Source organism: Podarcis cretensis, assembly GCF_951804945.1.
Source record: "Podarcis cretensis genome assembly, chromosome: 13".
Classification (NCBI taxonomy): domain Eukaryota; kingdom Metazoa; phylum Chordata; class Lepidosauria; order Squamata; family Lacertidae; genus Podarcis; species Podarcis cretensis.
In genome coordinates this window covers 28353344-28368519 of record NC_137182.1, presented here as the reverse complement: position 1 = coordinate 28368519, position 15176 = coordinate 28353344, and the positions used below count along the sequence as shown (strand labels likewise).

At 44.3% G+C, this 15176-nt stretch overlaps 1 protein-coding gene across 3 annotated transcripts in view; it reads right to left on the bottom strand.

The window, feature by feature from the left end:
• Nucleotides 1-15176, bottom strand: part of IKZF3 (IKAROS family zinc finger 3) — an 84550-nt gene that overhangs the window by 22147 nt on the left and 47227 nt on the right. Inside the window, exon 8 of one of the 3 annotated variants that reach the window (XM_079948802.1) lies at nucleotides 4691-7442. In XM_079948802.1, the coding sequence (XP_079804928.1) occupies nucleotides 6727-7442 (716 nt within the window). In that variant the 3' untranslated portion in view covers nucleotides 4691-6726. The remainder of the gene's footprint in view (nucleotides 1-4690; nucleotides 7443-15176) is intronic. The other 2 variants (XM_079948801.1, XM_079948803.1) reach the window with 2 other exon arrangements.

Sequence of the window (15176 nt, the reverse complement as noted above, 5' to 3'; positions counted from 1 at the left end):
AAGGGGTGCCATTAGAGCAAGAGTACAGAGTGGCACTGTGGGTTAAACCACAGAGCCTAGGACTTGCCGATCAGAAAGTCGGCGGTTCGAATCCCCGCGACGGGGTGAGCTCCCGTTGCTCGGTCCCTGCTCCTAGCAGTTCGAAAGCATGTCAAAGTGCAAGTAGATAAATACGTACCACTCTGGCGGGAAGGTAAACAGCGTTTCCGTATGCTGCTTTGTTTCGCCAGAAGCGGCTTAGTCATGCTGGCCACATGACCTGGAAGCTGTACGCCGGCTCCCTTGGCCAGTAAAGCGAGATGAGCGCCGCAACGCCAGAGTCGGTCACACCTGGACCTAATGGTCAGGAGTCCCCTTTACCTTTACAGACATGTTTGCCATTCCTTCTGCCTGCAGTTCAAGTGTCTAGGTGCTCAGGCAAAACCCTGGACCACCCCCTGATTAGGGAAGGGGAAACTGGTCTATACACTGTCTGGCACTAGTTCCCCAAAGTCAACTTTAGCAAATTTCCCCAGGACGCCTACCTACCCAAGTAGGGTGGCCATGTGTCCTGCATGGCAGAGGACAGTTCTCTCTTTGAAGGGCAAGTCCAATTTTTAAAAAATGCTAACCCGGTGAAGGGAGACCAGGGACTTTGAAGCTGCCTATCAACAGATAAGATTGCAGACTCATGGGCCTGCTGGCCAGAGTCTTCCCCACTGTGGTGACATACACCATATTCCTATTCAACTTGTAGTTAAGTATATTAAAATATTTCTAAATTTGCACCTATATATCTTGGCAGAGGCAAATGCCATGCAATATCCAGGCCCTCTTTTGGTGAGGTGTTAAGTGGCTGTTCTCCCCAAATCCTTTCAAGATGGAGATTCCGGGGCCTTCTGCTTGAGAAACATTTGCTCTCTAACCCACTGAATTATGAGCCTTCCAGTAATATTTTTGACATTCCACCCATAGCTTCCTTCAATGCTTGGCTGTCTCCAGCCTAAGGACTCTAGGATTAAAATAATTGATGTCATTGTGTCTACCAAAAAAGAAAACTGCAGCCTCTGGAAAACACAGAATGGTGTGTCTGCCGGAATCCTCCCTCCTCCCTCACCTTGCAAACATATAGGAAAGTGTCTTCTAAGGGCTGCGGAAACCTCTTTAAAAAATGTTAGACGATACCCATAGGTCTTAACTTCTCACCTTTTCGGTGGTTGCGTGCTCACTCGAAGTGGGAAAATGTGTGTGGGTGGCTTTAAGGTGCAGCCTGGGCCAAGGTGGCTGGAAGAGGAAGAGAGAGAAAAGGCTGCAAGGCAAATTCGCAAGGATGGCGAGAAGACACGAAGTGGCAGGAGGGGGGGTAGTTGTCTTCACCTGCTCACAGAAACTCACTACAAGCTGAGTTAGCAGTTAAACTAACCTTATTTCTGATGAGGCCAGGGAACCTGCATAGAACAGTAACTAACCACTCTAGCCAGGCTCTCTGCTGCAACGCTTCTTAATGCTCATTTATCATTGTTTGTGCTCAGGATGCTTGCAGGGCAGTTACACATGATCCCAATTTCAATACTTCATACCCTCCAATTGCCCCGATTTTGCTGGGATGGTCCTGGAATTCCTAAAGCTGCAATGGTTTCTGACTTGATTATGGAATGTCCTGGTGCTCCCTGCCAGCAGACGCGGCCCGTGGAAACAGCTGCAATGGCACTGGGAAGCAGAGGCATAGCAGGGATGGGGGGGCCCCCAGGTGCATTTTTTGGGAATGGGTGTGACCAGCCGCCCCCATAACAGGCTGCCTCATTGGAGCCTGGCTCCAGCATGCAGCTATAGCAGGCTTCCTCAAACTCGGCCCTCCAGATGTTTTTGGCCTACAACTCCCATGATCCCTACCTAGTAGGACCAGTAGTCAAGGATGATGGGAATTGTAGTCTCAAAACATCTGGAGGGCAGAGTTTGAGGAAGCCTGAGCTATAGCTCCGCTCCCAGGTCAGGCGGAAAGGAGGAGAGTCTGTGGCAGCGTTGCTGCCCCTCTCCTCCACTGGGCTGTGGTGTGTGAATGTGCCCACACACTGCTCTCCCTGTGCCGTGCCTCCTTGGGACAGTGGCAACTGGGTGCTGCTAAGTCGACTCCGCTTTGAAGTGTCTCAAGTGACTTTTGTACACCGATTGCATCTTCCGGTTCAGGAAGACGTGCTCCAAACCATGTGGTGCCTCCCCCTTTATTACCTTGGTGGAAAAAGAAACCAAAACATACAGAGCCACGGGTACTGAAAAAAGCACTTTGTATTAAAAAATAAATCCATCACTTTATACTGTAGATAACACTTTTTGAAAACAAACACACTCGGAATACTTGACAGCAGGTTCCCGTTAATTCTTCGACTGGAACGAAAGAACTCCAGAACAAGTGCAGAGACCTATTTTCGAAGCAGAAACACTCCAGCGTGCTATCTTCAGAGCAACAGCCATGAGCGACGAGTAGTCAGAAACAGCAATGTTAATGCAGAGGCACATTCGCGGCCCTCCAAGGTAAGGCACTGGCGTTCTCAGCTTCCATGGAGGGTTTCCTATCACAAGGCAACAGTGGCTTCCTTCTGCCACTTCTCAACAGAGGCAAGAACAACTCCCAAGGAAGGTTCACAAGCAAGGATACAAAGGGCTCCCCTTACCCCCACCCGATCCTGCTGGGAAATTTTGCTAGTCTTTTACCATTGCTTTTTGCTGTCCTCAAAATCCCTTCCATGTTTCCCCTTTGAGAGACCCATTAGGCAGGAGCAGCAGCAACAATGGTGGCAACACAGGGATGTTTGGAACCTTCCTCACTGGGAAATTTGACTAGTCATCAAATTTCTTTCTGCTCCTTCAAAATTAACCTGCCATTTTTGCCCCAGCAAAAGCCTCCACATTTATCTCAAAATAAGACGTTAGGTAAAACTGAACGGTACACCCTTAATTTCAGAATGTTTTCTGATGACTTCTTTTCACCAAATCCAGAATGTGGGTTTGCGAACACCAGTTTACTATGGGCTTGCAGCTGTTTGTGTTCCCATTTAATTTGTGTAGTCCCCAGGACGTAAAACTATCTCAGTGCTTTCCCCTTGCAAACCCAGGTTTACCTAATACAGGGATAATCCAATAAATTGGGGTGAAGCCAGGCTCCAAACTGCTACACTCAGGGGCCGCAAACAATTTGTCCCTGTGTTTTTGGGTGAGTGGAGTAGCTGTCCCTCTCCATGCCCCCTACTTCCTAAATGTTTTGTTTCCTTTCCCCTTATTTATAAAAATATTTAAATTCATAAAAAATAACACAAAAAATAAATGATTATAAAAAATTCACAGCAGTTTACATTTATACATAAAATCATACAGTAAAAAGACATAAAATGTTAAAATCAGAAATCAGCTAGCGCATATTCTTAATTGCCTGCATAAGCCTGATAGAATGGAAAAGTTTTCAGCAGGCATTTAAAAGTTGAAACAGAAGCTGCTTGCTGAATCTCTGTTGGCAGAGTATTCCAGAATACAGGGCCAATGACCCTAAAGGCTTGGTTTCTTCTTGTCAAATAAGCCCCACCAACTTGGGGAATCATAGAATTGGAGAGCTGGAAGTGACCCCAGGGATCATGTAGTCCAAGCCCCTGAAATGCGGGAATTTCAACTAAAGCATCCATGACAAATGGCCATCCAAAACGCTGCTTAAAAGCCTCAAAGGGAGGACAGTCCACCACCTCTTGTGGGAGTCAGTTCCATGGTCAAACAGCTGTTACTGTCAGAAACTTCTTCCTGATGTTTAGTCAGAATCTTTTTTCTTATAACTTGAAGCCTTTGGTTTAGGTCCTGCACTTCAGAGCAGGAGACAAGCTTGCTCCATCTTCCATGTGACAGTCCTTTAGATACTTGAAGACAGCTATGCTATCTTCTCTCAGTCTCTTTCCCAGGCTAAGCATACCCAATTCCCTCAACCATTCCTCATAAGGCTTGGTTTCCAGACCCTTGTTCATCTTGGTTGACTTCCTCTGCACACGTCCTTAGCTCTGCCTACTGACCCTGTTAAGAGGTGGGGTCAGAACTAGGGGTGGGAAATAAATTATATTAAGTTCACCTTTAAAGGTGATTCTACCTATCTCACCATTTCTGAAACAATTCACATGCTGAACTGCTCTGAATTTTGCAGTGAAGTTCTCAAACCAAGTAACATGTACCAAAATACATATACAGGGGAAAGATGTGCACATATGTATGTGCTGTGCGTGGAAAATAAATGCATTATCTTAGAGGAAATCGCATTGCGAAAATTACATGCAAATACCGTATTTACTCGAATCTAATGCTCACCTTTTTTGGCCAAGTTACGTTGCGAAAATTAAGGTGCAGATTAGACTTGATGGCACATTTACATTCGCCAGCAAATACTCTTTTTGTTTCAAGGTTCTGAAAATTGAGGTGCGCATTAGATTTGATGGCTGTTGTGGAAATATTGAACACATGACTGGAAAAAATAAGAAGCTGAGAGAAACTGAAATTTGGTAGATTCACCCATCCGTAGTCAGTACTGTGTGAAGTTGCAAGCTGGCAACTCTAAATATGCAGGACTGGTGATTTGTCCAGAAACAGAGGTGCCCCTGAAGGATAATGACATGTGAACTGAAAGACAGGGAGGAAGAGGGAATGTGTGTGTGTGTGTGTGTGTATTCTCTCTTTTACACACACACACACACACACACACACACACACACACACCAAGAGAGAGAGAGCAAGAGAGAGATGGAAATAGCACAGATTGCCCTTAAGGCATATATAAAAATGTTCACCAGTGTGACAATAACAAAAGACCACTTTTACATCTTTGCTACTGACAGGATAAAACTAAAGTCACACCTCTGCTACAAACAAGCTGGTTGAACGGCTCCTCTACCAAGAACCACCAGGAATTGCAGCAACTGAGAACCCACCCTATAAAAAAATATAACTCACTGAGGTCAGGGCTCAATCTTAGCCCAATAACTGTGGGCTTATCCACATCTACCTTTCCTCCACTCTTTCCAGACATCACCTGCTCCCTGTCCGATCGCCCCTTTTTGGTTTTGCTCTAGACCAGGGGTAGGCAACCTAAGGCCCGGGGGCCGGATGCGGCCCAAACGCCTTCTCAATCCGGACCTGGGAATCAGTGTGTTTTTACATGAGTAGAATGTGTGCTTTTCTTTAAAATGAATCTCTGGGTTATTTGTGGGGCATAGGAATTCGTTCATTATTTTTTTCAAAATTTAGTCCGGCCCCCACATGGTCTGAGGGATGGTGGACCAGCCCACGGCTGAAAAAGTTTGCTGACCCCTGCTCTAGACCTTTTCCGCTGAAAACCTGCTCTTTAAAGCTCAATCAGAGCAAACAGCCATCCACAGAAAACCCCAATTGATGTTTGCGCTGGGCAACTCCCCCCGCCCCTGCAAATGTTTGGGCATGGAGCTTTTAAGTGCAGACCTGTGCCTGGAAGGAACAGGGAGAAAGGTAAGTGTAGATAAGCCCTCTTTTTCATTGCCAAGGCACCAAGGAAAGAATGTGGGTTGGACTACTTTAGGAGGCCTGCCTTTGGGAAGGGAATCAATGGACTGAATGCTCTCTGACAGAAGACGCTCCCCACTCCCCTTAGGAAAACAGCATGCTTGGGAGATGGCCTGCAATCTAGACTTGTTTCTGGCATGTTGCTTTTCTAAATGCAAGGCACTATTTTGCGTCCCTAGGGTGAACCAATCAAACATGCGGTTTCCACAGGCAGGGTCTATAGCTCCATACTTTGCAAATGGATGGTTCTAGGTTCAGTCCCCAGCCTCTCCAGCTTAAAAAGAAAAAAAGAGGAGGAGGAGGATCCGATGATATAAAGGACTCTCCACCGCCTAAATCCCTACAATAATGGGCCAGGAGGACAATCAGAGGCAGCTTCCTTCGCTCACGACATGAGGTGGAAAAGCTACTTTCTCAGTTTGCTCTGCAGATTATATAAACTGGCCTGAGGTCCCAGAATAATTGATAAATGAACAAAAAGCACCTGAGCCTTCACAAACCACAGGGTTAAGTCCAGCCATCTCCAAGCACCAAAAGCTGGAAACTAAGCCCCGACACCCTTTCTTCCCTCTCCGCCATTGTTGTTGTTTTCAAAAATTAAGCACTGTTGGGGGCAGCCATCTTAGTTTCAGGTCTGCATTGCAAACTGTGAGCCTAACCCAAGGCTGGGTCACCGAAGGACCTTTCAGACACTGTGGGATTCCCAGAGCTCATCAGCCTCAGAGAGCATGGCCAATATTTCTCTATTTTTATTTAAGACATTTATATACCACTTAATTTTTCACGTTTCTGAAGGGTGCTAAGGGTGATGTGAATTGTAGCCCAGCCACATCTGGGCTTGGGGCCTACAGATTCCTCACCTCTGGCCGAACCTTTTTTACAGCTGGTACAGAAAAATGTCAACGAAATCTCTCCACTTTTTTTTTTTTAAGGGTTTTAAAAATCTGACTACACTACAAATGTAAACTAGTCTTAAACTCCCCACATTCCTGGACAAGGAACCCTGAAGATTGTAGCTCCATGGAGTTAAGGAAATACCCACAACATCTTTACAAAGTTATAATTCCCCACCCACACACCCCAGGTTGTTTGGTAGAAATCACACAATACTCGAAATTGGTTTTGGACTGGTTTTAGGTTACAGTGCATGAATCTCCCCAGAAACTGATGGAAGAAGTTCTGCTCTCATTTCAGTCCCATTCTGTGCTCACCACGGACTATGTGGGAGGAGAACTCGTATTTGTCATGGCTCCGGTGGCCGCACAAATTACACTCAAAAGGGTCACGGAAGCCGTGGCATCCCATGTGGATGGTGAACATCACATAATCCAGGAAGAGGACACGGCAGTGGTCACATCGGTAGACCCCAATGGGTTCGCCTTCCTTGTTGAAGACTTTCAAGACGTCACGAGGACAAACGACGGGCGGCCTGAAGATCTCGTAGGATCTGGGGTGCTCCTTGTAGACCAGGAGCCCATTACGGGCCTGCAGAGGAGGAGGAGCCGCTTGGTTCTGGTGGTAGGCAAGACTCTGGTGCTCCTCTTGGTTGCTGTCTGAGTCTGTGGAATCTTGGCCACTGTTGTTTGGAGAAAGGCCTCTGTCAGAAGACGTAGCCTTGTCTCTCAGCTGGGCATGGCTCTTTTCCACTTCCTGCGGGTTGCCGTTGGGCACTTCAGAGCGGGTGAGCGCCAGGGGGTACAGGCTGCTGATCACGGGCACCATCTCCGAGGTCGGTGGTGCCAAGTTCTGCACAAGCGGGCGCAGGGCTTCTGCGCCAAGGTAACCCATGGAATTGTTGATGGTTTGTTGGTCCAGCAGGCATCCTTGCAACATGGCCTCCCTCTCCTTCTCATACACAAAGCTGGGGTTGTAATTCACTTCAAAGCTGGAGCGTTTCTCACCTGTGGGACAGAAGGATGCATGAGGACGTTACAGGGTAAAGTTCTAAAACCGCCTTACATTTATACTGTGGCAGCATGAAAATACTTTTATAAATACATTTTGCGTACAAAAGCATCTCTGTGCCACCATGTTCTAAAGTATCAGGGCAGTGCACAACATCACAATATAAGATACTATTAAAAACAATACATGGGGTATTGAGGCCCCACCCCTATTACAAATTCTACTCTGTCTCGACCTGTCCTGTTCCTTTCACTAGCATTCCCTAAACACTTTCAGGTCTAGCTTACGGATTATTTTATTATTTATTTATTGAATTTATATACCTGGAGGTCTCAGGGCGGTTCACGAAAAAGATCACAATATATAAAATCAAAATAAGAACAATATCCCAATAACACCCCACCCCAAAAAAGAGCCGCATTTTAAAATGGTCTAGGATGCCCATCAGGTCAACCAAAGGCCTGGTTAAAAAGGAATGTTTTTGCTTGGCACCTAAAGGTGTATAATGAAGGCACCAGGCGAACTTCCCTAGGGAGAGCATTTCACAGATGGGGAGCCACCGCAGAGAAGGCCTGTTCTCATGTTGCCACCCTCCGGACCTCTCAAGGAGGAGGCACATGAAGAAGGGCCTCAGAAGGTGATCTCAGGGTCTGCGTAGGTTCATATGGAAAGAGGCAGTCCTTGAGGTATTGCGGTCCTGAAACCTGCCTTTTTTAAATAGGACAAAACGGAAGCTGACATTCTCCAGCAGCTGAATTCTGCAGCCAGTACTGATTTCTGCACTTCTCTGGTAAAGTTATAGTACCATGGAATCCATTCAGCCTTGGCCATTCCATAAGGCAATGGAATTCTGCTGCCACAAGCAACATTTTCACATACAGCAGGCAATGGCGTTTTTCATATTAAAATCCTCTGTGCTTGAAGGATAGAAACTAGAATGTCAAACCCTTGAGATATTTATCACTGGCAGTACTATGACTCAAGGACCACGAAACTTGGCAGGCTGTTTCAGTGGATGGATTTGAAACCAACCACTCACGTTTCTTTAGTAATGTGCTTGAGAACCCGCTGACAAGATTCTCTGTCAATCTTGTGATCCATCTGATAGATAAAAGGAATTTTAGAAAGAAAAAATCCCCCAAAGAATGACATTTGTCTATGACTCAGATGCCAGTTCTAGAAAAGATGAATCAAAGAAAATTAGCCCCGTTTCTCAAGGGATGCTGAAAGTTTTCAGTTTCTTGTTTTGAACTCATGAATACGATTAACTAAGAAAATATCCAGCGTTAGGGCGGGCTCTGTGCAGGCAATAGGAAGACTTATAAATATTTGGTATATTGTATTGCAAGGCCCGGGAAGTTACTGTGTGTCTCTGTACATTCTGCAGAGATAAACTTTTGGGATTTTTGACTATGTGCTATCTGATGCAGCTTCCCACAAAGCAATTAAGAAGTTGGCCGAAGGCCAAGGAATCATAGAATCATAGAATCATAGAGTTGGAAGAGACCACAAGGGCCATCGAGTCCAACCCCCTGCCAAGCAGGAAACACCATCAGAGCACTCCTGACATATGGTTGTCAAGCCTCTGCTTAAAGACCTCCAAAGAAGGAGACTCCACCACACTCCTTGGCAGCAAATTCCACTGTCGAACAGCTCTTACTGTCAGGAAGTTCTTCCTAATGTTTAGGTGGAATCTTCTTTCTTGTAGTTTGGAACCATTGCTCCGTGACGGCTTCTCTGGAGCAGCAGAAAACAACCTTTCTCCCTCCTCTATGTGACATCCTTTTATATATTTGAACAAGGCTATCATATCACCCCTTAACCTCCTCTTCTCCAGGCTAAACATGCCCAGCTCCCTTAGCCGTTCCTCATAAGGCATCGTTTCCAGGCCTTTGACCATTTTGGTTGCCCTCCTCTGGACACGTTCCAGTTTGTCAGTGTCCTTCTTGAACTGTGGTGCCCAGAACTGGACACAGTACTCCAGGTGAGGTCTGACCAGAGCAGAATACAGTGGCACTATGACTTCCCTTGATCTAGAGACTGAGCAGAGGGAGTTATTCTTCCTAGAGATATGGGACCTTGGCTACAACTCTGCTATTGGTTGAGGTTTCCATATAGGCATGATGACTCATGGCATTCCTTGCTGGACAGCTGGTTGGTCAGTGTGGTGTTCTGAGAGTCGTTTGGAGTTTGTTCAGTGAGAGAGTTAAGATCCGTGTCTGTATCCTGTACATAGTAACTTGTAAAGTCTGCTGTAAATAATAAACACCCCTAAGTAACCAAGTTACTGGTAGCAGTGTCTTGTTCCTGCCTCATCCTACCTGCCTGCAACTGATTGCTTCTGAAAGTCTTTGTATGCTCTGCTATATTCAACTGGGTCTAGCTAAGTTACAGATAGGTAGCCGTGTTGGTCTGCCATAGTCAAAACAAAAAAAATTCCTTCCAGTAGCACCTTAAAGACCAACTAAGTTAGTTCTTGGTATGAGCTTTCGTGTGCATGCACACTGTGTATCTGAAGAAGTGTGCATGCACACGAAAGCTCATACCAAGAACTAACTTAGTTGGTCTTTAAGGTGCTACTGGAAGGAATTTTTTTTGTTTTTTTTTGTTTTGGGTCTAGCTAAGATCCTGCAACAGGTTAAGGTTGCGAGACATCAATATAAACTGCATTCCTATATGAGAACTGCTAGTGCAGTCGTTGCAACTCAGTTTCAGGGATGGCGAGAAGATGCTGCCATTACTACAATAGTGTTCTCGTGGCTGTGCTTTACCTTTGGCACTTACAGAAGGTGCCACTGGGGGTGGGGAGCTATCCCTGGATCCCTGCCTTTGGTCATCCCAGCCATTAAGATCCAAACCTTCTCCAATTCGCATGGCTCCCTCTCTTCATCTGCACAGTCCTGTCTTGGCTATTGCTTTTTCTTGGTACCATTTGAGGACGAGAGAATGTTGGGAATGCTGACTTTTTCTCTAAGATTGGATCCACAGTTCAAAACATCTTGATGCTTTTTAGCATTCTCTCTTAGAGGAAGCTTAAAACATTCTGTTCACCACACAACGAAGGCAGTTTGTCCTATCCGTATGAAACTTTCATGGTGAAATTACATGGTGAATAGGTATTTCTGGCCACAGTTCGGTGAAGAATGACTAAGTTGCAACAGTTCAACTATTCGCCTTGAGAAAATATATGCCTTGAAAAAATATATGCTTTGAAATAATATATGCTATGTTTCTCCTTCTGGCTGTGGAAAAATGTATGTTTTGCATTTTAAAATGGACCTTACAACACATGTTTAGAATGGAGAAATATTAGGATTACCAACCATAAAGTATTTTATTTACCCAACCAGTAAATTTGCATTCTACTAGATAACCACTATTGTGTTTGAGGGGGGAAAGGAAAGTCTAGATTCCACCATGCTTTGCATATGACTCACTAGCCCTATCCTGGTTTGCTGTATTCCTCCAAGCACTGCACTGGCTTTGATACCGCTCAGCAGAATCAGTAATTCTGAATTACAACTTTGTAATGCTAAGGTGCTCTTGGATTCCTGCTTGATCCAAAATGCAAGGGTAGCTCCCCTCCCCCTTACATATAGCTTCGCTCTCTGGATATTCCAAATGAGTGCTCCTCCTCTCGTGAGTTAACACTAGGCCTGAGCCGAAGGGGGGGCAAAGCTTTCAAAAGCTCTAAAAACACCTCCTGTTTGGGGGTTAGCACTGTGAGAGAGAAAAAAGTGTTTGTGGAGTAGGGGTAGTCAGAAAAGGTTCACCTTTAGTATATAAGCAGAAACCTGGTAGGGAAAGAGATAGCAGAGGGTGAAATATTTCCACCCTGTGGCAAACCCCAAACCGGAAATATTTGAGTCACTAAGTAAAAAATAGGACATATAGGAATTATGGTTTCCACCTGCTCATTTGTACCCAATCTGATCCACTTAATAGCACAGCGGCAGCTGCAGACACTCAAGGGTATTAATCACAGGTGGCAAACCACAAAGTGACCCAGAAAACACTGGCGCAATTTCAAGTGTGATCAAGAACATGGAATTAAACGAAACAACAACCCACAATGCACACGCTTATAACATTGTTTTGGGCGGGTGTAGAGTTGTGGGTGTCATTTCAGCGATTACACCCTCTCAATTAATGTTTTTAATTGACCTGGCTTTGTTCTATGAAGCTCATTGCCCTCCCTTGTTTCCCAACCAGGGACTGTGGGGCTTGAACAGAGAACTGTGGCCTACTCTCCACATCCAGCAGGGTGAGGGGCAGGAGTGAGAAAATCTGACTACCTCGGTTCCTCACATTTGCTCATTTTCCCAACCTTAAGTTCAATTCTCCACACTTCCATATATGTCCTGAAAATCCACCAGCTTTTTAGTGCAATTTTCTCCTAATATGCACATTTCTGCAAAGCAATTTCTCTTCCTTTACATAATGCGTTTGCATCCTATTTTCACTAATATGGGCATTTCTATGCATGCTCCCGGTGCATGCATTTTTGCACACATTACTTGGCCGCAGAACGGCATTGCAAAATTCAGCAAAGTGTACGTTTTTGAAAGGATGGCTGTGTTTCAGTTTGCGTGTTTGTTTCAGAAAGTGCAACTTAGGCTCCCTTTAAATGGATATTGGATTGTATTTCTCTCCCATCCTAAGGTGGTAGCATGGCCTGTACCTCTTCAGAACTCCAGGTAGGAATGCCATTTCCCCCCAATACGTAACTCCATTTCCGTAAACTATCAAAGAGAAGTTGTGAGATCAGCCCAGCCTGCTTCTTCCAGTCCTAGTTTCTACTTGCAGAAAGTGGTCCCCCCTTTGAAAATATGCATTTGAAAATATGGTCCCTTGCCTGTCTGGTGCTGTCTAAGATGGTACAGTCCAATTTAGTAGCTCGGGGCTTTACTATTTCAAAGATGACAGTAACACCATCATGCCACTTGCTGCTCTGTCATTCCCTGGCTGCAAGGCAGGGCAACACACAGAGTAATGATGTCATCTCTCAATGTCTAATTAAGCGCCGAGTCGTAAGATGGTGAAATGGACTGTACTACTTGGAAGAGGGGAAGGTTGGTGAATGTGACCAGTGCCAGATTTATGTATAAGCTAAACAAGCTATAGCTTAGGGCCCCACTCTCTTGGGGCTCCCCCCAAAAATACTTCTTCTTAATTGTATTTCACTATTAATATATGTCTTCTTAATTGTATTCCAGTTCAACAATTACTTTGATAATATACATATTTTGTTATGTGCAAATGGACCTATTAAGTCCATAAATTACTGTATAGCATATATTCAACACGAGAAACAGTGACAATTTGTTGTTGACAAAGGACAGCTGGACATATAAAGGGCCTCATTACCTTCAGTAGCTTAGGACCTCATCAAACCTAAATCCGGCCCTGGGTGTGACATTTTTAAATGCTTCTGTAAGGGAGGCAGAATCCTCCTCAGCAGAGGACTAGCAGAGCAGGAAATGAGTACTGCTAAAATGGTTCTCCGTATTTTAGCATGAGAAGAAACTCTGCCATCTGAAGATTCACAGCCTACCACCTCTTTCATATCGATTCAAGACTCTTTGGCTCCTTATTCCCATCATGCTTTGCTGTGAGTGTAGACCAGGCCCAAGTTCTACACCAGATAATCACCTCAGTTTCCCCCAGAGAACAAGCACAGGACCCAGAAACGGTTATCCATTAATATTATTGTCCAGTTCCTAGTATCTAACCCTCTGCTACTTGAGTTAATGCCTATGTCTGTGTTCCCCAACCCCGTGCCTTCCAGACATTTCGACTACAGCTCCCACCAGCCACAGCCAGAGCATCTGGAGGGCACCAGATGGGGAAAAGGATGATCTAGGTAGGAAGAGATCCAAACATCTTCCTCCAAGCAATTTTTCGCTCTAGTACTTAATGACAAGTCAGCTTAAGGTCAGACAAGAGGCTCATGGGAGTGTGTCTTGGAGGATAACAGAGAGTGAGTCACTTTTAAAAAGTCACACTATATGAAACCCCACCGCATGGAGTAATTTAATTTTTTTTAATTGACAACAACATAGCGTCAGAAAACAGCGCTGGGGTGACACCCATGTTTCCTTCTTTCTTAACCCACTCTTCAAGAAACTGTTTGCCAACCTGTTCCTTGCAGAAACTGTATCTTACCCCAATAAGGCAGGTGCCATCGCAGCTCAGTTCACATTGTTGAATTCCCCCCCCCACACACACACACACAATCTTCCACGTGGGTACACAAGCATGTGAAGAAAAGCTAGGCCTCACACATCTCCCCTGACAGCCTGGGCCTTAAGATCTATGGGAGACGCCCTACTTACATTACCACTAATGACAACAGTTTTTGGACAGCGTCATGGAACAAGGCCTTCTCTGTTACGGCATCCTAGGTACAGAACTTGAAGTTTGCTTTATATTGCTAGCTTTATGAGGGGAGGGGGTTATATGGACCCTTTGAATAGGAGGGTGGAATAAAAATTCAGTACTAATACCAATAATGTGACCAGGATTTTGCACACCTTGGTCCACGATCATGGCTGCTGGCAAAAGTGTACAAAGTTGCATGGGGAAATTCAGCTGTGTCAACTACTCCTTAGACGCTGCATTGCCTGATACCTAAAGCAGGTAATGTGTGTGACAAGTACATGTTTGTAAACACTTATTTCATCATACAGGTCCATTGCATTCGCCACTGGCTTCATCTCCCTACTGAGTGTGCACCCGTTGGCTCAGGTTTGCTGGTGTTTTAATTGGTGAAAAGGACTTTGTTTTCTTAGTTGAACACTACATAGCACCTGTACGTGTGCCTCTTCTTAAACATGCTGCACATGTTACACAACAGCAAACCTGAATTTGCTATTTGCTTATTGGGGAAGCAAGCTATGTTCAGTTCCAGCTCCTAGGTGATATACTCGTCTAATAAATATGTTTTGCAAACTTGTGTTTGTCTTTTAAAAAGTTGAGAGGGGTAGCTGTTTTCATCTGTTTCAGAAAATGCCGCAAAAATTCTTGAGGCAATTTAAGGACTATTAGATTTAAGCAGATCCATCTCTATGCAAAAAAAATGAAATGGACAGCAAAAGTGACAACGTTCAGAGCCCACTGCGAGAGCATTTCAGTTACCCAAAATGCTGTTGTGAAAGTCACAATCCTTTAACAAAAGAGAGCATCTAGAGTAGGTATTAGAATTTATCAGGGAATATTTAAGAATTATATAAGATCATATTGTACCAATCACACCATATTAGCAGAACTTTAGTGATACTTGTAAACACAACAAATACCGTTTGTGGAGTAGACGGGAACAATATTAAAGAATATAAAACTGCGCGGAAAAAACAATGACAATATAATCAGCACAATGAGAATGATTGGAAGACTCGTTTTGTCAGAAGTCTTTTTTATCTAAGTGTTTAATTAAGTATTAATTAGGAAGATTAAGGTTTTTTTATGTACGCAAATTTGCTTTTTCTTCTTTATTTTTTCTGTATTTTCTTCTTTTCTTAATTGTTTTTTCTTTAATTTTTTTGTAGTATGAGATTGTAAATTCTTTGTAAATTCTTTGTATAAGTGTGTAATTTAAATTAATAAAGATTATTAAAAAAAAAAAAAAGAATTTATCAGGGAATTAGATTTCATCCAGACTGAGGATTTCTTCTTCTCTTCAAATTTTTAATTCGTTTTAGTATTGCCAGGAAGATTGTGTTGTCACAAAT